Raw genomic sequence first — 21,654 nt, 5'->3', positions numbered from 1 at the left:
AAAATTGGATAGATATCTCCAAAGGTTTTTAGGTCATAGATTGATAATGGAATGTTTGAAGGTTAGTAATTTAAAAAACTGCTTTAATTTTTGTTCTCTAATATAAGTTGATTTATACAATACTTTATACTTTAATAATTGAAAATTTTCAAAAAAAAATAATCAATTTTGAAATTTCAATATTACAAGTGACTAATTTCCACAAAAGCACACAATATACGATGAAAATTTTATTAAGAGATTTTCAAGTAAGAAAAACGACAAATACCTATAATAACATCGTTTATTACAGGTCTTAAAGAACCATCAGCAAGGAATTGAAAATTATGCATAATTCAATACAAAAAATATCTACTTTGCACATTCGAATGACGAGTGAAACTCGATGTATTTAAAAACAAAAATGAAAGAAACATCCAAGGCAGTCTTGATCTACAAAATCATTTATCGAACTGCTAATGGAGTGACTTAACTCTTCCGGAATCTTCCACAAGAAGCTTAATGTATAGCAATCAGACCGGATGCTAGCAATTTTTGGATCTTGGCGGCTATATCAGGATTCTTTAGATGATCTTGAAGAGCCCGTGGGTCGTTTTGCATTTGTTCCAAAATCAGTCTCATGGCCGGATCCCTCAATATTTGCTGGATTTCGGGGTCGCCCATCGCCCTCTGTCTCACTTTTTCGGGGTCAGCACCCACACCGGCGCTTTCCAACGTGCAATTTCTATAACCGGACAACGCTTCGGAGTTGTTTGGGTCCAGTTCTATTGCCTTTTGAAAAGCAGCAATAGCCTTGCTGGACTGCTGCATGCCTTGTAGAATGTGACCTTTTCTTATCCAGCCCTTGATGAATTTGGGATCTATTTCTGTGCATTTGTCGCAGTCTTTGAGACCCAGATCGAAAGCGGCTAATTTTGTGTAACATGCAGCCCGGTTGCTATAAAGTTTGGCGTCGCTTGGATTTCTCCTAATGGCCTCGGAATAATGTTTAACAGCAGCGCCGTAATCTCCTTTTTTGAATAAATCATTTCCTATGAAAAACAGGATATTGTTAAAAATTTATTAAACAATTAATTCATATAAGAACTTAAGGGGTTATAAAACAGTTAGGGATTTCCGAATATCTAGTTTTTTCATTTTTCAATAGTATATTTCCTCACAAGGATAGATAAGAGTTTTAACAGACCGCAGCTAAAGCACACAATACAACTATTTTCATGAGAGATTTTTTTAATTTTCTTATTTTTCTTGTAGATTTTTCCGACATTATTATTCTGTTATTGTGGACAGAGATTTATATTTTATGAGGAACTCCAAATATGACAATAACTCTTTCGCAATTATTTTTATAGAATTAATTAAAATAATGAAAAACTCGTTAGAAATCACAGGGTTATAGACTCACCTAATTCTTTCTCTTTCTCTGCTAATTCTGGATTGATATATGCCCTCTCTTCTTCAACTTTGATAATTTTCTCTACTTCCGACAATAAAGCTTTAACTTCAGGAGTTCTATGCTCAGACAAAGATTTTTCAAAATAGATTTTGGCATTTTTGAAGTCTTTGAGTTTTTTGTAAGCATTGCCAATTCTAGTGAAAGATTTGGATATCAATTTGAAATCAGCTCTATTCTCTCTACCGACATCAATGGCTCTCTCGCATTCTTTTATGCTTTTCTCATATTCTTTCTGCTCGAAATAAACAGCAGCTAGATTATTATAGAAAGTGATATCAGTAGGATCATGTTCAATGGCCTTGCTGTAATGTTGAATGGCTTCATCGAATTGTTTCTTTTTGTAGAAATCATTTCCTTGTTCCTTTTCTTGTTTTGCTAATTTTTTATTTTCTGGTAGTTCGGGTTCAGAGCTTTTTTTTGGCTCTGGTTTTGGTTGAGGTTGCCTTGGAGGGGGTGTGTAAGGTGGTTCTGTGTCCATTGGTTCCTGAGATTCTAGATCAATACCTAAAAGAACACTCAATGTTGTAATCACTCTAGGATCTCCTGCTCTTGTTCCTAGACTGTTGGGATTTGCTTGGAGTTCTTGAAGTATATTTAAGTATTCAGGGTCATCCAAAAAGTGTTTGGTTCTCGGATCGTTTCGGAGTTTAATAAACAAATCAGCTCTAGAGAACGGATTCCCAAATTTCTGAGTACCAGCTGATTTTTGGGCCAACACCTTAAAAATAATAATTACTGAGAAAATGAATCGAATATACCACAAATGACATCAGCCTAAGTGACAGATAGAATTGAAACATTAACTTTCAACAAAATTACAAAATGACCCTATTAAAATATATTGTATTCTCAAAACGATTATATTCTATTGCATGTCATTATAATCTTGGAAAACTTACCTCTTTAACACCTTCCTTGATCAAAGCATTATCAGGATCAAGTTTCAGAGCCTGTTCGTAAACCTGAAGAGCCTCATCATATTCCCCAAGGAATGATAAAGCAGCTCCTTTCCTAGAATAACCTTTAACCCAGTCAGGCTTGATTTGCACAGTCTTTTCCGCATCTTTTAAAGCTAAATCGTATTTGTTAGCTTTAGCGTAAGCGGCAGATCTATTGGAATATAGAACATGATTATTTCCATCTAAATTAATAGCTTCAGTGTAATACTGGATTGCCTCATCGAACTTATTTGCTTGTAAGGCTGCATTTCCCTTATCTTTCAACAAAGTCACCTATAATATCAAATAAATAATGAAAATTAAGTTTTTTCTCATTAAATACTTAATCCTTATAAAATGGTGCTATTGTTCCTACCTGATTCGAAGACATTCTCGTTCAATTTTAAATTATATTAACACTGCCCTTTTTCTACTCGCTCAAAGAAAACTATAAACAGTAATAAAATTGTTGATTATCGATTATTACTTCTTATAAGAAAATATAACACGCGTTTAAAATTTCAATTCATGTAGTCCAGCACATTCCAGAATATTCGGTCTATTCTCTGTGGTTCTTTATCATTAATATCATTAATCCGGCTACTTTATTGGAACATACTTCTATGATTCATGTTTTCTGGCAAATTTTATTTTTATACTGTGAAACTTTATCGCAGAAGTTATTTTTCATTCTGTGTCGAAACAAAGGAAAACACTGAAAACAGCTGAGATATGTCAAATGATAAACTGGATTTCGCTAGGTTGAAGTATATGATTGTTAGTCCGGTTAATCTCAAAAAATAATAGGCGTTTTATTTGTGTATGCTGGAAATTATAGCTGTATTCTTCGAAATAAACAAGTCGAATTGAATAACTATGTATATATTGCATTATAGAGCATGTCAACATGATATTCTCTCCCTAGCATATTGCATTGGTAATATATGTTGAAGCTTAATACGACTCGCATTTTATCTACGCAATGTTTATCAAACCAGAGGAGGTGTTAGTCGCTAATGCCTTCTGGTAAGCCATATTTGAGTATATCTGAAAACATATATCTCTTCATACTTTTTCAGGGAGACAGAGGAATCGTCCATATATTTTGTTTTGCAGCATCGTAAAGGCCATGGAAATTCTAAAGGACTGTCAGCAATGCTTGTTGGAACCATTGATAGTATATTTGACACAAAGCCAGCTCCTTACAGAATTCTCCATCAAACACCATCGTCGGAAGTATATTACAGTGTGTACAATTTTTTTTTATTAGTTAAATATTGACTCTGAGATACATTTCAGTGGTTTCCTGTGCAATGACACACAAAGAGATTTTAGAGGACTGGCACTGGCTTTTTGAGAATGTATCTGATACGCTAAGCTCATTTGAGAATGAAGATGAAATCACAGATTTTGTACAATGTAAAATTGAATCTGTTATTGCATCCAGACAGAAACCAATTGATATTGAAGGTATAGTTTAGTAAATATATTATAAGTTTTTGTTATAAATCCCATTCAGGTATAGGGACATAGGGTTATTCAATGACATGTATTCTGTTTCCTGCATATTTATCAAAAATATTTGTTTTGTTGAAGATAACATTATCTGTTATTTGATAATATGGAAAAATGAGATGAGGAAACATCATTGATCTGAGTTGCTATTTATAAAATTGATTTTATTATAAGTGTCATTGTCTCATGTATCACAGTCTCTTTCGAACAACTACATTTTAAAATATTATGACTAACATGAACCTAAATAATGCAAATAAAACATTGATAATTATATATTTTAAACTCTAAATATTGGTTTATATAATAATAATAATAAGAGAGTTTTATTCAGAATATTTATGATAATATTATTTTTATATTATAATAAAATAATTTTTCATTTTATGTGATAATTATTTTATTATATGTCTGTCTTATTACAGATGAGGACACTACAGAGTTCAAGGCAAAATCAAATTCTTTTCTAAAACTGTTTATGATACCAAAAGATGAAAAACTAGTCAATTATTATTCATGCAGGTAGAATCAGTGGTGCATTGTTTTTGTTTTTATTGCTGAGATCAATTATTTACAGCTATTGGAAAGGTAAACTTCCCAGGCAGGGCTGGATCTACTTTTCATTGAATTACTGCTGTTTTCACTCTTACATTCTGGGCCATCATACCAAAGAAGTTATACGATGGTCTGACGTCAAAGAATTAAAAAAAATTAACAGTATGTTAGCGCCAGATTCTATAAAAATCGTAACAAGGCAGAGAGAATACTATTTCAATATGTTTTTGAGAAAAGCTGAAACTTTCACTTTGATGGACCAACTTGTAGATTTAGCAATGAAAAGGTGGGACAAAAATTTTCGAACAAGAAAAACAAGCTGTATTAACTTTGTTTTAGGCTCATTGACGATAAAAGATGTTATAGCAGCGATAGAGATCTTTTGAATAAATTAAGGTAAGATAATTAGTTGATTCAAATGAAAACGTGATTACATTGATAAATGTGATATTGAAAAAGTATTTTTACTTACAGTAAGAATGTACAGAAAAAAGCTTCATTTCTCAAGCGTGATTTAGATGCAAGAGCGCAGTCCGAAGCTTATAGGTTATTGTTCAGGTTACCATCATCAGAAAAATTGGACGGTCTCATTGATTGCACTCTGATGACTCCATACAATAAGAAGCACATTGTTGGTAGACTGTCTTTATCACAAAACTACATATGCTTTGAAAGTAGGGTGAGGTCAAGATTCAATTCATATTTTTGATTTTTTCAATATCTAAGGTAAAAAGTTTTGGGCTTTATAGTCGTGGTCTTATCAGATTTCACCTGGCCTTTTGCCTATGATTGGTGTTTCTTCTCAGGAGGGAGGAGACACCAATCATTCTTAACGTTTGGCTACCACTCGAACTAAACCAGACAGAAGTGGAGGGGATGACCCATATATTCCCACCTAGTATTGGAAGTAACTACATTTTGAAATATTATGTTCAACCCTATGTTTGACATGCATTTTTTAAAACTTGGTACTAATGAGTGATATGGCACTGCCGGTGCCATCTGTGCACCAGGCCAGGGACTTATTGAGTGACTTATTAATATCTGATTGATTTGAAGATCAACTGATTTTCTTTCTTATAGATAAAGGCGTTAGTGAGTTTGGTGATACCATTAAGAGATGTTAAACTAGCTGAAAAAATAGATAACAATCAAACCAATCATTCCTTAGACAAGGCCATCATTATAACAACAATAAACGAATTCAACAAAACAAACTTTATATTCGCCCAAATTGTGGATAGAGATTTCTTAGTAGAGAAAATATCAGAATTGTTGTCTAAAACTTCTTCGAAAAGGTATTGAAGATTTGATCATCTCCTAAATGCAGTTTATTATCACAACATTTCTAGTCGAGAACCTATTGGCTATAGAAGGGAGAGCAGTGTGTCTACTATATCTTCATCCTCACCCGTTGATACTTCGTGGAAATGTCAGCCCCCCCTCATGAAATTGTTTCCCCTCCAAAACATTCCACTGGTGGCTAAAAAACAGGAAGAGATGGAAAAAGAATGGGAATTACATTTCAATAAGTACGGCCATGGGGTTTCGATGTACAGGACACACGACGTTTGCAAATTGGTATTGCAAGGAATACCTGACAAGCTGAAAATGGACATTTGGATGACATTTTCTGGTAAATCATTAATTTTTTATGATTATCTTCGCACAGAGAAACAGCTATTCATATTTATCTGAACAATATGAAATATCATTCGAAAGAACAGTGGTGTTACTTTAATTAATTGTACCCAACCTAACCTCACCTAACCTATAAGTTTCCTTTACAGGTGCAGCGAATGAGAAAGCTACTTACCCTGGTTACTACAGATCCCTAGTTGAAAAAGCACAAAAACAATCTTCTACAGCTAATGACGAAATCGAAAGAGACCTACACAGATCGTTACCAGAACATCCTGCATTCCAAGATAAAATCGGTATAGATACTTTGAGGAGAATTCTAAGTGCATATGCCTACCATAACCCTGTGATTGGATATTGCCAAGCTATGAATATTGTTGCTTCTGTCCTTTTGATTTATTGCTCTGAAGAGGATGCTTTCTGGCTGTTGGCAACACTGTGTGAAAATTTGTTACCAGATTATTACAATACTAGAGTGATAGGTGCAGTGGTTGATCAAGGTTAGTTAATATACTTGAATATCCATTCTAGAGGGCGCTGATGAACGTTGTCCTACTCAGTGGTGACGCCAGCTTTCATTGTTCAAAAAATGGTATCACATATTCATGAAATTTCTTGCAAATATTATTTTTTCATACAAGATGAGTCTGCCGAAAAAATCAATTTGAAGAAATTCTTCCTTCTAATTTGAATGTTATGAATTTATATAAACTCCCTTTTTTTCAAGGAATTCTGGATGAACTAACTAAAGAGTACTTACCGGAATTACACGACAAACTGAATGAATTAGGAATGAATAACATGATTTCGTTGTCATGGTTTCTTACAATATTTCTCTGCGTCATGCCTTATGAGAGCGCTGTTAATATAATGGATTGCTTTTTTTATGATGGTTCGAAGGTTATATTCCAAATTGCCCTCAAACTGCTGGAAATTAATCAAGAGCAGCTATTCAATTGTCGAGACGAAGGTGAAGCCATGCAGCTCTTATCCGATTTTCTTAATGGTGTCTACAATGATGAAGGTAGAGGCGCCATTCGAAGTAAAAGTTACGATGAGCAAAAGAGGGTAGGTGCATAGGATATTTGAGAGTGAAAAATGTTGCCCAATTTCCTTATGTTCCTATTTTCACTAAATTCTTTTATTGGTTGCGACAATTGTTTCGCCACACTGTTTAAATTATTGGGGGTACAACTTTGCTTCCGCCGTTTTGCAATAGATGGCTGTATAGGTATGTGGTAGTCGAAATAAACAGATCGTAGATGTCATAAAATAAGCTTAGGTATTTGTAAACATAACGCCATCGAAATATTAGTCGATTTGTGTCTGCATCATAAAGTTATTCTCGATTTAACATGTCAGTTTACGAGATAAATTCTTGTCATTTGCGGGAGGTTTTAATTTTCTGCTTTAATATAAAGAAATCTGCGGCTGTGGCTCATTGAGTGCTCTCAAATACCTATGATGAGGCCGCTATTAGTGAAAGAACGTGCCGAAAGTGGTTTCAACGCTTCAAGAACGGTGATTTTGACGTCGAAGACCAGCATGTCGATGGAAGAGAGAAGGTTTTCGAAGATGCAGAATTGGAGGCATTACTTGATCAAGACTCGTGTCAAACGCAACAAGAATTAGCAGGATCATTGGGAGTGACGCAACAAGCCATTTCAAAACGCCTAAAAGTAATGGGAATGATTCAGAAACAAAGAAATTGGGTGCCGTACGAGTTGAGGCCAAGAATGTTGAACAGCATTTGTTTTCTTGTGAACAGCTGCTTGCAAGGCAAAGACAGAAGGGATTTCTGCATCGCATTTGACTGCAGACGAAAAATGGGTTCATTACGATAATCCCAAGCGCAAAAAATCATGGGTATATCCCAGCCTTGCTTCCACGCCGACAGCCAAACCGAATATTCACGGTTCCAAGGTCATGCCCAGTATTTGGTGGGAACAGCTCGGCGTAGTGTATTATGAATTGTTAAAACCGACTGAAACAATCACAGGCGATCGTTGTCAAACGCAATTAATGCGTTTGAGCCGAGCATTGAACGACAAACGGCCGCAATACAACAAGAGACATGATAAAGTAATTTTACAGCATGACAATGCTCGACCCCATGTTGCGAAAGTGGTTAAGACATACTTGGAAACGTCGAAATGGGAAGTCCTACCCCACCCGGCGTATTCTCCAGACGTTGGTTCCTCGGATTATCACTTGTTTCGATCAATGGCGCACGGCCTGGCTGACCAGCACTTCCAGTCTTATAAAGAAGTAAAAAATTGGATCGATTCTTGGATCACTTCAAGAGATCAACAGTTTTTTCAACATGGGATTCGTACGCTGCCCGAAAGTTGGAAGAAAGTAGTGGCCAGCGATGGACAATACTTTGTATCATAAATGTGTAACCAGTTTTTCACAAAAAAACCTCGAATTTCGGAAAAAAACGGCGATAGCAAAGTTGTACGCCTATGTATTCAAAAATTTCCACTTCTCAATAAATGTCACTGAATAATTTCGGAGTATTTGTATTTTTAAAGAGCTTATTTTAATTGATATTTGAATTTTCAGAGTATTTCTGTTCAAAAGTTGATCTATGAGGCGTACTCGAAATATGCTAACCTAACTACTGGTCAAATCGAATGCTTGAGACTGAAACATAGAGTAAGGGTAGTACAAGAATTAGAAGACACTTCTGAAAGGAACGCAATAAGATGTGTTATAGGTGATGGGTTTTTCCCAAAGACTGAGCTGGAGGTGAGAAAATTTCACACATAATATTTGCCGCAACAAAAATAATCTTTTTTGTCTCCAGGAATTACTTAGTTTAGTAAGAGAGGAGATAATATGTCAAAAACGAACTGTCCCAGATAAAAGCGATCCATTCTTGCAACCATACGAGGCTTACAAGGTCGATTTTGAATATTTCAAGATTCTTTTTGCCACGTTTTCACCTTGGGGCAAAGGAGAATTTGCTGAATCAATGGCAGCCAGAATTTTTAGTGTGAGTTATTGGTTTCATTCTGTATTTGCTCAAACATTGTGTTTGAAATTGTATCAGTTGCGTAATACTAAATCGAATGTATAATTTTGAGGGAGATTTTTCTAAAATTTCAATATCTCAGAATTAAGATGCATAGAATCCCTGGTGTGTATATTGATTCGATTTTCTTTCAGTCTTTTTGAGATATCCACCTGTTGCTTTGGTGTTCTGCTTCACCAGAGTTCTGAAAGGTGGCGATCTTCAGAAATTTTCGAATTTCCGCTATCTGCCTGAGGCCGTTTAAAAATGAAATACTGATTTTAGACTTTACAAACTTTCACAATAAATTACAATTCAGTTCCTATCGAATTTTTAACGAAATGAATGGAATATAATGACAGAGTATAGGAGATTGTTACAAGCATAGAATATAAAATATTATTGGTCTATACTCGAAGGTCACGAGAGCCGAGAATACGCTCTATTAGTGTGACGTCACACACCGCCATTTTTGGTTCTCCTGTCAGTGTTCGGAATCCAAACAAATAAATTGTCATTCAAATTAGTACGATGTCGTTGAAGGAATTGGCTTATTTTCATAAACGAGAGTATTTAAGGAACGATTTCAGTATTAATTGATAGACAGAAGGAACGAGGTTAATACCGGTAAGTTCGAATCCTGTATCATTCCCCAGATTTTGTAAAAATCCGTGTTTATTAGTTGAACTTCAAGTTCGAACTTACTGGCATCAATCTCGTTCCTTCTGTCTATCAATTAATAGTAAAATCGTTCTTCAAATAATCTTATTCATCAAAAAAAGCCAATTTCTTCAACGACAACGTACTAATTTGAATGACAATTTGTTTGTTTGGATTCCGAACACTGACAGGAGAACTAAAATGGCGGTGTGTGACGTCATCACTAACAGAGCGTATCGATAAAAATGTCAAATATAAACGATGTATGCGCCATCTGAAACAGACGCGATCCCTCGAAATCAAGTAGATATAAATCTGAAAAATCTGCCGTTTTGTCTGAAAGTTTTACAGGTATAAGTAGACACACCAGGTTTTCTATGCATCTTACTCAGAATACGCTCTATTAGTGATGACGTCACACACCGCCATTTTAGTTCTCCTGTCAGTGTTCGGAATCCAAACAAACAAATTGTCATTCAAATTAGTACGTTGTCGTTGAAGAAATTGGCTTTTTTTGATGAATAAGATTATTTAAAGAACGATTTTACTATTAATTGATAGACAGAAGGCACGAGATTAATGCCAGTAAGTTCAACTAATAAACACGGCTTTTTACAAAATCTGGGGAATGATACAGGATTCAAACTTACTGGAATTAACCTCGTTCCTTCTGTCTATCAATTAATACTGAAATCATTCCCCCAAATACTCTTATTTATGAAAATAAGCCAATTCCTTCAACGACACCGTACTAATTTGAATAACATTTTATTTGTTTGGATTCTGAACACTTACAGGAGAACCAAAAATGGCGGTGTGTGGCGTCACACTAATACAGCTTATCTACCCCTTCAGATTTCTCTAATTTTTTTTGTATAATTCATTATGCTTCTAGTTGATGGATAGCAATCACGACAGCTATTTGGATTTCCGCGAATTGGTAGCTGCCATTGGTCTCACAACGACAGCTGACGCTACGCAAAGGTTGAAACTACTTTATGCGATACACCTGCCACCTCTGTTGAGCATGACCGACATACAATCTCCTGTAACCAACGAGTTTGGTGATGAAATTGCTCCGGAAGCTACGGAATTCTTCCAGAGCATCGAGGAGAGCGTTGCTTTGGATAGCCTCAGCTTGACCGTGGAGGAAGATCAGGCAAGAACCTACAGCTGGCAGTAAGTACACTGTTATATCCCACTTTACATTTACTCAGAATTATACACAAGATTAATTTGTCGAGTTTTATTGATCAATTTCATGGCGGCGCAGATGGTGGTTCCTGTTTGTAGTCCCAATCAGGCAATGGAACCTTTTCTTGTTCGAATTTGTATGGATTCTCCTGGAAAAAAAAAACATTTAATGTTACCTATTAGGTCAATTGAAAAGTCCCCGGTCTGATGCACAGATGGCGGTGCTAGTATTAAATCCATATGATTTTTAGTTGGTACTAAACTTCAAACGATACGTGTCAAAATTTGACAGCAGTCCGACCATTAGTTTGTGAAATATTGCGTTGTGAGTGTAGCTACTTTCGTTATTTGAAAGAAAATGGTAAAAAAATAATTTCGTGTGCTGATGAAATATTGCTTTTTGAAGGGAAAAAATACAGTTGAAGCAAAATCTTGGCTTGATGAAAAGTTTCCGAGTTTTTTTCATAAAAATCCCAATAACTCATGAACCGTTGAGTTTTTCCCAAGGTATGGCATATTGCCGAAATTGCCATCAAAAAAGCTATCTAATGATTCAATAACATACTGGGTGTGCCATTTGAAATAAGGAAGTAGTAGTCTGTTTCCGGTTTAACCGGAAGTTGTAGAGATCTGAAAATATTTTAGGGAGAAAGATCATTGTCTCAAACCCCAATATGCAAATTTTCAGCTCAAAATTATGATTAGTTCTCCATAAACGTCTAATAGGCCATCCCGGTGAATCACCTTGTATCTGATTTTAGCATCTTTTTCGCGAAACTACCATTGTCCTATCATATTATAACCTTCAAACAATGCTATTTCATTCAACAAACCATGCATGATTTTGTCAAGGTGCCCTTGAAAACTTTGGGACAGTGTCCTTTCGGTGCCTCTGTTCTGTTCTTATGCTGACATATTGCGGCTTGCTTCTTCTCCTTCTTCAGTGTACTAAATTCTGGATCCCTCATGTCTGCACTGCACTCTCTAATAGGTTTTCTGTATTCTGTTTCTGATTTCTTGGGAGCGAATTTCGGCCTAGGCTTGTACTCCCAACACTCGAACATGCACTTTTCGCAGTTGACCTCTCTGACCACCTCGGGCCGTTTCTTGCACTTCGGTTGGTGTATTTTGCAGTCGCACTCATCTACATCTGTTCTTTGCGAATAAGGAGCCCCATATTTTGTTCTATGGTTCAGGCATTGATTGATAAAGGACCATTTGCTTAGATAACGTTGTGCCGTTAACATGATCTTACTTTGTATGTTCACAGTTAATTTGGAGTGTGTCTGGAATTCGTATTGACATTTTTAAGGCATTTGATTTTGACAGTTTTGGTCATTTTGAAAATTTTGGGACCACTGAAAAAGATGTCTAACATTGGTGCCAACATAGCAACAAAATGTTGAAGTTCTATTAACAGGGTTAGGACAATTGAAATCAGGCAACCAATTTGGACTAAACCAATGTTTCGTCTATATATACTAACTGAAACTGCAACACCCAGAAGGGGCTGTTTAAATTTTAATTATTTTTTTTGGTAAAACATAGATAGTATAGCAAGGAGTGAATGATTGAATTTGGAGAAAAAAATCGTGAATGTTTTTCCATGAGAACAATTTTTGTTACTTAAATATTGTAGTCGTTTTTTGCCAGTTTTTAAAATTTTACAACAAACCAGCTGTTCGAGGAGATCCAAAGTCGATGTTTAATTGTTGTTAAAATACCTAGAGCACGTGTACGCGGAATTTATCGCCAGGTAAATGAATTTGAAAGAGGTCGAATTATTGGCCTACGGGAGGCAGGGTTCAGCGTTGCCGTTCGTACGATAATTATCGTTTTGTACGATAATTTGCTGCTCAATACTATGTACGATAATAGCTTTTTGTACGATAATTTCAGTGTACCTATCATTTGAGCTAAAGTGTCCATAGATACTCAAAATATAATGAAACTCAGTATGACCAGATTTAGTAGATATCCAATTTTTCAGTAGATTTTTGCATTTTCAGGAAGTTTTTAGTAGGAAGAAATAATTTGATAGATTTTAGTAGTTTTAAAAAATCTAACCGAGACGGTTGGGAATGTCTAGACTCAAGAATGTTCCGATGAATCAATTCATTGTTCATTGGGGTTCTACGTTCTACGTGAATCTAGGAGAACGAACCTACTTAAACATAATAAAATCATAAAACTCCTTTGGTGGCTGTCAGCTGAAAATAAATACAAAGAATCATGGAATATCCGAACTCCGGAGGGACGAAGGGTCCTCATTAAAAACAGATGGTGTTCAAACTTCAGTTGAAATACCATTATCTCCCATTTGGTATTCTGTTTAGTGAAAAAAAAATTGTTGTAACTGGAATTTCATTGACAAATTTGTGTGGCTGAATATTTCAGATTTGAATATATTCATTTTATATAACAAAATCGTTTTTTTGATGAGCTTTATTTTATAGAGAATTTTTACGAAGATATATCTCTATTTCCAATCAATTCAATTATTTAGATTCATATTATTTTATATGTGGTTATGGGAGCAAATGTTCAATTGTTGAAAGCACATTAAAAAGACTATCAAAAATATACTGCCGTTTCAATTGAAAAGGGCGTATCTGCAAAAAAGCACATTTGGGATATTTGTCTTTGAAGACTTTCATTTCATCCACAGATTCAACCGACAGTCTGTGAATAGGATAATGCAGGTTGTCTGATCTTGCCTAATAATTAATTAATTATTCATTTACCGTTTTGTTTAAATAAAAAATATATTACTTATTCGATATATTGCTTGTTTTTTCATCCTTGTCCACAAATTATCATATTCTCGCAAAAATTTCCTTTATTTCGAATGTGTACGATAAAAATCAGTGGGATACGATAATATGTACGATAATGTACGATAATTTTGAACACGCGGTACGATATTTTCGGCTTGTCGGCCTGGCAACGCTGGCAGGGTTGTCATCTCGAGAAATGCCTAACCATACAAAGAGAAATCCAACTACTGTTATGAGATGTTGTCAAGCTTGGTTTGATAATGCCCAAAATCGAAGAAGAGTAGGCACCGGACGTTGAAGGGGCACAAATGAAGTTCAAGATCGACGTTTAAGACTTATGGCCATTAAAGACCGATTTGCGACAACTCGATCTTAGGCTGATGAGTGGTTAGGAGAACAAAGCGATCCTGTAACTGTCCAAACGGTTTTCCTCTGGATAAGGTCTTTTGGACTGCAGCATTATCGACCCCATCTTGTGTCACTTCTGACGGTTGAGCATTGCCGGCAACTATTGCCGTAGTGCAGAGAACGTCAACATTGGAATGTGGAATGGCATCAGGTCGTCTTTTCTGATGAATCTCGATTCTCCTTGGGTGCACATGATGATCGAAGAAGGGTAAGACGACGTCGAGGAGAAAGACGTGAACCTCAGTTTGATATTGAGCGTCATGTACACTGGACAGTAGGCGTTATGGTATGGGGTGCTATTGCACATGAAAGTAGGTCAGCTTTTGTCTTTATTCGAGGTAACATGACAGCGCTGCGTTACCTTCGGACTTAGTGGAGCCACATGCTCTGCCTCACCTTAACCGTCTCGAGAATCCAATATTTCAGCAAGATAATGCCGGACCTCATGTTGCCAGAGTTTGTTTAAACTTTTTTTATCAAGTTCATTTAGACGAATAAAGATAATTTGTTCGTATATAGATTGATTAATTATGCTTGGCAATATTTAAAGTATTACACTTGGATGACATCACGTTGTCTGGTCTAACATCTAAATATTAGACAACATGTAAATTGAAAGAGTTGGCGTTCCGCTATTGCTGGACGTTTTAGAAACAAGAAACTCAAATAAGGTAGACTATGAGATGCTACATCCAGACAATAACACTTAGTTCAGAGTAATCCAGTGTAGATTTTTTCAACCTTTTATTCTTTGTTATGAAATGTTTTGTGGGAGCTGTTTGTGTTAGTTTCAATTATTGTTCTTTATAATTTCCTTAAGTCTCTGATTATTGGTTTTAATTTCATTATTCGTTTAAGCGTATTCTATCTATAAAATGAAAAAAAAAAGTGATACCTTGGTATTTAATAATTTTATTAGTTTCATGTTCTGATCTTTTTTCTCAGGTAAATAAGACATATCGTCACTTCAGCATTTTATACCCCAGGAATTTCTTTTCCAACTGTCTCCACATATAGGCCTACCATCAATTTCTGGTTTTAGTCCGGCGTGTCTCATAGGATAGGTCTGTGAAAATAATACAATGTAAAATATCTGAAGACAATACAGGGTGTTCCTAAATTAAACGTACAAACGAAAAGGGGAGATTCCTCAAGTGAGTTTAAGAAATAAAAGTCCCATAAACATGGGGTCGCAAACGTTTCGTTTTCGAGATACAGAGTGTTTCTTGTTGTAATACATTTTTTGTGTTTATTAACGAGTTTATCGAATCTTTATGAATCATCGCTACAGATCAGGAAAATTTCCATAAAAACTGACACTGAATTCATTCACCACAGCTTACAAAGTGGCCTTCCCATCATAATTTGAATTTTCACGAGGATTTTGAGAGGATCGTTCAAAATTTTTTTTCTCGAAATCGTTGGTAGATACGACAAAACTACAAGAGACCGAAAAGTTTAGTATAAGAACAAAGCTTCTTTTTACATTTTTTCAAATTAACAGTTGCTCACTAAAAAAAAGTTCTGCAGAAGAACAGGTGGCAGTGTTCCAGAAAAAATATCACCCTGTAGATCTTCTATCGAAATTGCCATGTCACGTGGTGAGAACTCTCAAATGTAATATCTATGCCAAATTTCAGTTGAATATCTTGTGAAGTGTAGATACTATGAGAAAAAAACTTGAAAAAAATTCAAACTTCAACACTCTGTATCTCGAAAACGAAACGTTTGCGACCCCATATTTATGGGACTTTTTTTTCTTAAACTCACTTAAGGAATCTCCCCTTTTCGTTTGTACGTTCAATTTAGGAACACCCTGTATTTACATTAACAAACTTATGATGGAGGCTAAAACACAACGAAGGATTTATGTTGGTAACTCACTTTATCCCACATATAACAAACCGGCTTTTCACTTCTACAACGATGAGCTTTCAAAGGATCTTCAGCATAGCATCTCCTCAATTGCGCCACTTCGCACATATTTCTGAAATCCATGCCTTCGCCTTCGTAAGGTATACAGGGTGGCTCTTCTTCAAAAACCTTGAACACAATAAGTGATACAGCTGCGTTTACATCTGCACATTCTACACCGTGTCCGTAAAGTTTGGAACAAATTCATTTTTTAGCTAAACAGACCATTTTAAGGAATAATCCTGAAACACGTCGATTCTTTATTTTAATTTACCGTATTTTAAAATAATAATCTAATATACAGGGTGAATTACTTTCGAGTAATGCACCGTCATTTTTTTTTAAATGGAACACCCCATTTTGTCTCAATTTTCCGATTACTCTACCTGAGCTGATTCCAAAAATGTATCACATGTTGATTCCAATTGGTACAGGGTGGACAACAATACAATAGTTTTGTTGTGCTCATAAAGTAACGCGTAACATTCTTTATTAGTTAAATTGACAATATTATCAAGAATAATTATTGTCTAGCGGCAATTGGTTTGAATGTAACACCCTGTAGTTTGTTACATTTTTAGATTAATAAAAATGTATAAAAATAAGAAATAATTTCTTTCATATTCTGTCTGCTAGATTACAAGTACCAGACATGTTTGGAAACAGCTCATTTTTATTCATCTAAAAATGTAACAAACTACAGGGTGTTACATTTAAACCAATTGCCGCTAGACAATAAGCATTTTTGATAATATTGTTAATTTAACTAATAAAGAATGTTACGCGTTACTTTATGACCACACACAAAACTATTGTATTTTTGTCCACCCTGTACCAATTGGAATCAACATGTGACATATTTTTGGAATCAGCTCAGCTATAGAAATCGGAAAATTGAGACAAAATGGGGGTATTCCATTTAAAAAAAATGACGGTGACGTCATTACTCGAAAGTAATTCACCCTGTATATTAGATTCTAATTTTGAAATACGGTAAATTAAAATAAAAAATCGACCTGTTTCAGGATTATTTCTTGAAATGGTCTGTTTAGCTAAAAATGAATTTGTTCCATACTTTACGGACAGTGTATGTTAAGGTGTATTTACTTCTTCTGGTATAGGTGATCTGTCTTCTATTTTCTCCACTTTACACTCCATTGGATCACAAACAGTTGTATCGTATCTAGAACAAGTCCATTCGTTGATACGGCAAGTGTTTTCTACGTGTTTTTTGGCCATCAGTTTCTTGTAATATTCACATTCGTCCTCTGTATCTCTGGGATCTTTGTCGGTGGATTCTCGTTGTGGACAATCGCATTCCTTTTTGGAGCTGTATCTTGTCCAATAAATTGATATCCCTCCTTCAATAAAGCAAAACTTGTTAATCAGGGAACTTATATTTTTAGTTCCTTACTTTTAGCATTTTCCAATATTCTTGCTGAGAAAAGTCCACGTGTTAAGTGTTGACACTTCTGAACTAAGTAGGCCATTTGAGCAACTGGGAATTCTGAATATCTTCTGCCTTAAAATAGCTATTTTGTAGCTATTTACCAAAATTTTGATTATTTTCGACATTAGTTTTTATTTATTGTCAAAGTTCATTTTGAAAGTTATAACCATAATCACTATAGAGATATTGGAGAAGATTGAATATTTAATTCACAAATACAATGTTTATTGCTTTTTTTGCTAAAAAATAAGTATTAAGGATGAAAAAATGAGCAAATAATTTAAATGAGAAGATTAAATATAATTGAAGATTGAATATATAATTTTTATATCCTTGGTTCTAGACGTTCATGTGATTCACAACTCTCCACGGACTCTAACAATCAGAAAACGGAGGAACTGAATTGGGAAACGAAGAGTCTTCTCAATCTGAGAACAATGGTTCAGTCCAAAGAGAGCAAAGCGAATTTGAAATCCGTACCTAGAATGGGACAACATCATTTCATATCGTTATGGAAGAATGTTTTCGAAATCGTTCAATCGGATTCAAATAACACTGAGGTATGCTCTAATTTAATCTACTAAATAGTAAAACTACAAATTTGCATGTAGTATAAATATGATGCTCATTGACAATTGAAGTGTTACTCCAACTAGGAATAATTTCTTCGATTTAATTTTTTGGTCGTTAGGTAGACATCAAGAATGAAACAATTTCAATAACATTATACAAGGTGTCCAAAAAGGGTATCGGGTATTTGTTTTGTCGCTGCATTTAAGAATGAGTGACGGGGGGGATTGTGAAGGGGATCGTGATGTCCGCAATTTTTTGGAGTTTCAGTGACGATGGAGCAGTACCCAGGAACGCATCGCGTTTTTTGCGTACGAGAGTATTATCGCAACGGTTATTCAATAGTAGCTTCTCAATGTTTATATCGTGAGGAATATCGTACACGCCATGCACCAAGTGATGACTCCATTAGAAAATGGATCCGAATGTTCGAAAATACAGGTGCGACAATAAAAATTCAAGAATTTCAACGCCCTCGTTCTGTCCGCCTCGAAGAAACGGTCCTTATTTTCATGAAAATCGACGAGGCCAACTACTCATTGTAAATAGTGACCGTTATTGCGATATGCTGCGAAACTTTTTGGGTCCAGAGTTACTGGAATTTCAAGGTTATAATTCAAAAACGTGGTTTCAACAAGATGGGGCCACTCACCATACAACAAATCAAGCAATGGTAGCTGTTAAAGAATTATACCCATTTCGCGTAGGGGTAACATCAACTGGCCTCCCAGAAGCCCCGACCTTAGTCCACTTGACTATTTTGCATGGGGGTACATCAAAAGTAAGGTGTATGAGAATTATCCAATGAATTTGACCCAATTAAATCAAAACATAAGGTCAGAAATGGCAGCAATATCGAGAGCTATGTTTCAGCGTGTGATCGCCAATTTTCGTTCCCGATTAGAAGAGTGCCAGCAGCGTAGCGGTCACCATTTAGATAACAAAATCTTTTCCAAATAATTTTCCACTTCATGCTGCAATAATTAACAATATTTTTTATTTTATTTTGTAACTAGTTTTTGTTTTATCGAAGTTACAAATACCCGATACCCTTTTTGGACACCTTGTACTTTCTTGAAATGACTGGTTGTCTGAACTTGTTTATGAATGATTATTTTTTGTTGCAGAAAATGGTTCAGGCTGTAGGAGATGTGGGTATTATGCTTTTTAAATTAGGGGATGTGAGACGGAAATTTTTTGTACCTAGAGATGATTCAGATGATAGTCTGCTAGCTGCAGCTTCTACCCATAGTTCTTCAGGGTTCGAAGACTTGGTAAATTTTTTCATTATTTGTTGTTTTTGATGAGTTGTCCTCAGCCAGGGCCAAGTAAGATTACACATGGGTCCCTTCCTTATACACCTCCACGCTTCAGTTGTGCTGCTTGGTCAAATTAATGTTCGGGTATACAGGGTGTTCTGATTTGTTTCCGACAAACTGAAACGGTTGATAGATCACATCATTTTAAGCAAAAAAGTTCCTATGAACATGGGTCCGGAAATGCTTCGTTTCCGAGATACAGGGTGTTAAAGTTGAAAAAATAATTCGCGTTTTCTTAAATATCTTTCGACTGATTCCAAATAATTGCATGAAAGTTGGTACATAGGGTTTTTTGAGGTGAGAAATTTAAATTTGTGGTCGATTTGGTTGTATTTTCTAGAGGGCGCCACTGGCAATCATTTCGTCCCCTTTAAACCATAGCAACTTTTCTGTGCTACCCTGTAAGTCATTCTGGACTAAAAAAATCGATTCCCCTGACTTTTCTAGTTAAAAAAGGTAACTCATTTAAGTTGCTAGGGGCAACCGTTTCAGAGAAAAACGCATTTAAAGCCAAATCCATATTTTTGTAATCTCTAAAACATGTAGAAACAAATTTGTAATAATTTTAAATTAAATATTTTTTAGAAGTAACAATTTAGAACAAAACAAAATAACATAATAATTTCTAAAGAAGGTGTTCGAAATGTCCACCGTTCTGTTGAATGCACAAATGACATCTTCGAATGATTGTGATTGTTTTACATTCAACAATTGTTGCGGCAATAGATTTAAAATGGCTATACACAATGACAGATTTAAAGTGTATTAGGTTCAGATGTCATTAATTATAATTATAGTTAACTAAGTTAATAGCGTATCAACAAATACAGGAAAATGGTATTGTTTACCAAATGCCCGAACGAAGCATACAAAGAAGAAATCATCTACAGAGAAATAGGATTTTACAGACCTTCGAAGAAATTCAGTATTCGTAAAGCATCCCAACAACGCAATATTTCAGGAAACAGAATATTCAGAACACTTAAAAACAACAATTACATAGCATACCACTTCTACTTATTAGTGGGCAATAGAAAATCCGCATGCATTTCGCCTTGGAAATTTTCAAAATGAATTTAAATTTAATATTTGAATAGGAATAATTTCATGAAAGGATTTCGAAGCAGTCAAAACATATTAAAGAAAACGCGAATTATTTTTTCAACTTTAACACCCTGTATCTCGGAAACGAAGCATTTCCGGACCCATGTTCATAGGAACTTTTTTGCTTAAAATGATGTGATCTATCACCCATTTCAGTTTGTCGGAAACAAATCAGAACACCCTGTATGTAGTGAAGTTCTACTGTGTAATGCGTAGCGTGTGGTCTGAAAAAAGTCACTACGAATTCTTATTTCACTGTGTCTCTATCGGTTTTATAAAATTTTTAATTTTTCAGAGTCCAGATAAAAATGGCAATCCAACAACACCACAGGGCGAAATTCAATGGTTTATCACCGTTGAACAATTCCTAGCTACAGTATTGAACTCTGAATCTCTATCTGAATTTTTCTCAAAGAGGTATTCAATATCTGAGCATGTGCAAACATTGAAAAGAAGAAGATTTGAATGACAACTTCAAATTGAACATTTATTGCATATAATATTCGAGTATTCGGAATGGCTAATGCATTTCGTTTTCCATTTTTATATACTTTCCAAAAATCTCTGACATAACATACTACATGGGTTTTTGTTTTATATTTGTACTAATTACACTAAAAATACTTAGAGTTTTACAAGGAAATATATTGTATAAAATTTCTATTATGTATATCATGAATTTATTTTATTATATATAGTTTTAATTTACAATGTTAATCATTACAAGCTACAACCAGTGTTTTTTTTTTTATTCATGTGTTATTTTTTTGTTGAATGTTTTTATTTCAATTTTGGCATTTTCAAAATGAGATTATTTAAGACAAATCATTATTTACTTTATTATGTGCTCTGTAATTTAATGTGAAAAAATTCTGAATTGCATTGTTGTTGAAAGCATATAAGTGCAAGCGCTTATTGTTCAAAAATACAATAATTTTTAATGAATATCGTTGATGCCAAATGTGCCATTGAATAAACTGCAAAATAAGCGATGTTATTAATCTCTTTGAATAAAGTTGTTTTGAAGTATCACCCTGAAAGTATTCCTGGAACAAATGATTTTAAATACCAGAACCTACTTTATTACTGATCACTATTTCTACTGGATTTTTTGAAAACGAAGCAGCTTTTTTTGAA

General features: G+C 34.9%; 4 protein-coding genes across 4 annotated transcripts; 1 reads left to right on the top strand and 3 right to left on the bottom strand.

Annotated features, from left to right (window-relative positions):
* Window positions 1-265: 265 nt before the first annotated feature.
* LOC123681064 (stress-induced-phosphoprotein 1) lies at window positions 266-3,014 on the bottom strand. Its single transcript, XM_045619255.1, has 4 exons — window positions 2,771-3,014; window positions 2,356-2,688; window positions 1,406-2,174; window positions 266-1,031 (listed from the first exon to the last, which is right to left on the bottom strand). Exons 1-4 carry the CDS (start codon window positions 2,783-2,785, stop codon window positions 499-501), a joined length of 1,650 nt encoding a protein of 549 aa, XP_045475211.1. The 5' UTR covers window positions 2,786-3,014; the 3' UTR covers window positions 266-498.
* A 122-nt stretch (window positions 3,015-3,136) lies between these two features.
* Window positions 3,137-21,549, top strand: LOC123681063 (TBC1 domain family member 9). The gene is made up of 17 exons (XM_045619254.1): window positions 3,137-3,420; window positions 3,474-3,640; window positions 3,694-3,864; window positions 4,335-4,431; window positions 4,487-4,750; window positions 4,804-4,860; window positions 4,939-5,143; window positions 5,548-5,762; window positions 5,817-6,100; window positions 6,255-6,605; window positions 6,833-7,173; window positions 8,671-8,856; window positions 8,915-9,103; window positions 10,677-10,960; window positions 17,868-18,084; window positions 19,222-19,368; window positions 20,813-21,549. Exons 1-17 carry the CDS (start codon window positions 3,377-3,379, stop codon window positions 20,984-20,986), a joined length of 3,393 nt encoding a protein of 1,130 aa, XP_045475210.1. The 5' UTR covers window positions 3,137-3,376; the 3' UTR covers window positions 20,987-21,549.
* Window positions 10,976-12,318, bottom strand: LOC123681066. The gene is made up of 2 exons (XM_045619257.1): window positions 11,809-12,318; window positions 10,976-11,124 (listed from the first exon to the last, which is right to left on the bottom strand). The coding sequence occupies exons 1-2, from the start codon at window positions 12,220-12,222 to the stop codon at window positions 11,041-11,043; spliced, it is 498 nt and encodes a 165-aa protein (XP_045475213.1). The 5' UTR covers window positions 12,223-12,318; the 3' UTR covers window positions 10,976-11,040.
* LOC123681065 lies at window positions 15,055-17,695 on the bottom strand. The gene is made up of 4 exons (XM_045619256.1): window positions 17,489-17,695; window positions 17,182-17,435; window positions 16,045-16,203; window positions 15,055-15,226 (listed from the first exon to the last, which is right to left on the bottom strand). The coding sequence occupies exons 1-4, from the start codon at window positions 17,562-17,564 to the stop codon at window positions 15,128-15,130; spliced, it is 588 nt and encodes a 195-aa protein (XP_045475212.1). The 5' UTR covers window positions 17,565-17,695; the 3' UTR covers window positions 15,055-15,127.
* Window positions 21,550-21,654: the final 105 nt, after the last annotated feature.

Source organism: Harmonia axyridis, chromosome 5 (assembly GCF_914767665.1).
Source record: "Harmonia axyridis chromosome 5, icHarAxyr1.1, whole genome shotgun sequence".
Taxonomy (NCBI): Eukaryota; Metazoa; Arthropoda; class Insecta; order Coleoptera; family Coccinellidae; genus Harmonia; species Harmonia axyridis.
This window is presented reverse-complemented; position numbering and strand designations above follow the sequence as displayed.

Coding starts and splice junctions, on each gene's coding strand:
- LOC123681064 (XM_045619255.1), bottom strand. Junction 2,175..2,355: donor TCAAGGAAGGTGTTAAAGAG/GTAAGTTTTCCA, acceptor ATTATTTTTAAG/GTGTTGGCCCAAAAATCAGC. Junction 1,032..1,405: donor AGAGAAAGAGAAAGAATTAG/GTGAGTCTATAA, acceptor TGTTTTTCATAG/GAAATGATTTATTCAAAAAA.
- LOC123681063 (XM_045619254.1), top strand. CDS start 3,377: ATGTTTATCAAACCAGAGGAGGTGTTAGTCGCTAATGCCTTCTG. Junction 5,763..5,816: donor TCTAAAACTTCTTCGAAAAG/GTATTGAAGATT, acceptor CAACATTTCTAG/TCGAGAACCTATTGGCTATA. Junction 19,369..20,812: donor CTTCAGGGTTCGAAGACTTG/GTAAATTTTTTC, acceptor TTAATTTTTCAG/AGTCCAGATAAAAATGGCAA.
- LOC123681066 (XM_045619257.1), bottom strand. CDS start 12,222: ATGTTAACGGCACAACGTTATCTAAGCAAATGGTCCTTTATCAATCAA. Junction 11,125..11,808: donor CCTTGACAAAATCATGCATG/GTTTGTTGAATG, acceptor TTTTTTTTCCAG/GAGAATCCATACAAATTCGA.
- LOC123681065 (XM_045619256.1), bottom strand. CDS start 17,564: ATGGCCTACTTAGTTCAGAAGTGTCAACACTTAACACGTGGACTTTTC. Junction 17,436..17,488: donor AATATTGGAAAATGCTAAAA/GTAAGGAACTAA, acceptor GCTTTATTGAAG/GAGGGATATCAATTTATTGG. Junction 16,204..17,181: donor GATCACCTATACCAGAAGAA/GTAAATACACCT, acceptor ATTGTGTTCAAG/GTTTTTGAAGAAGAGCCACC.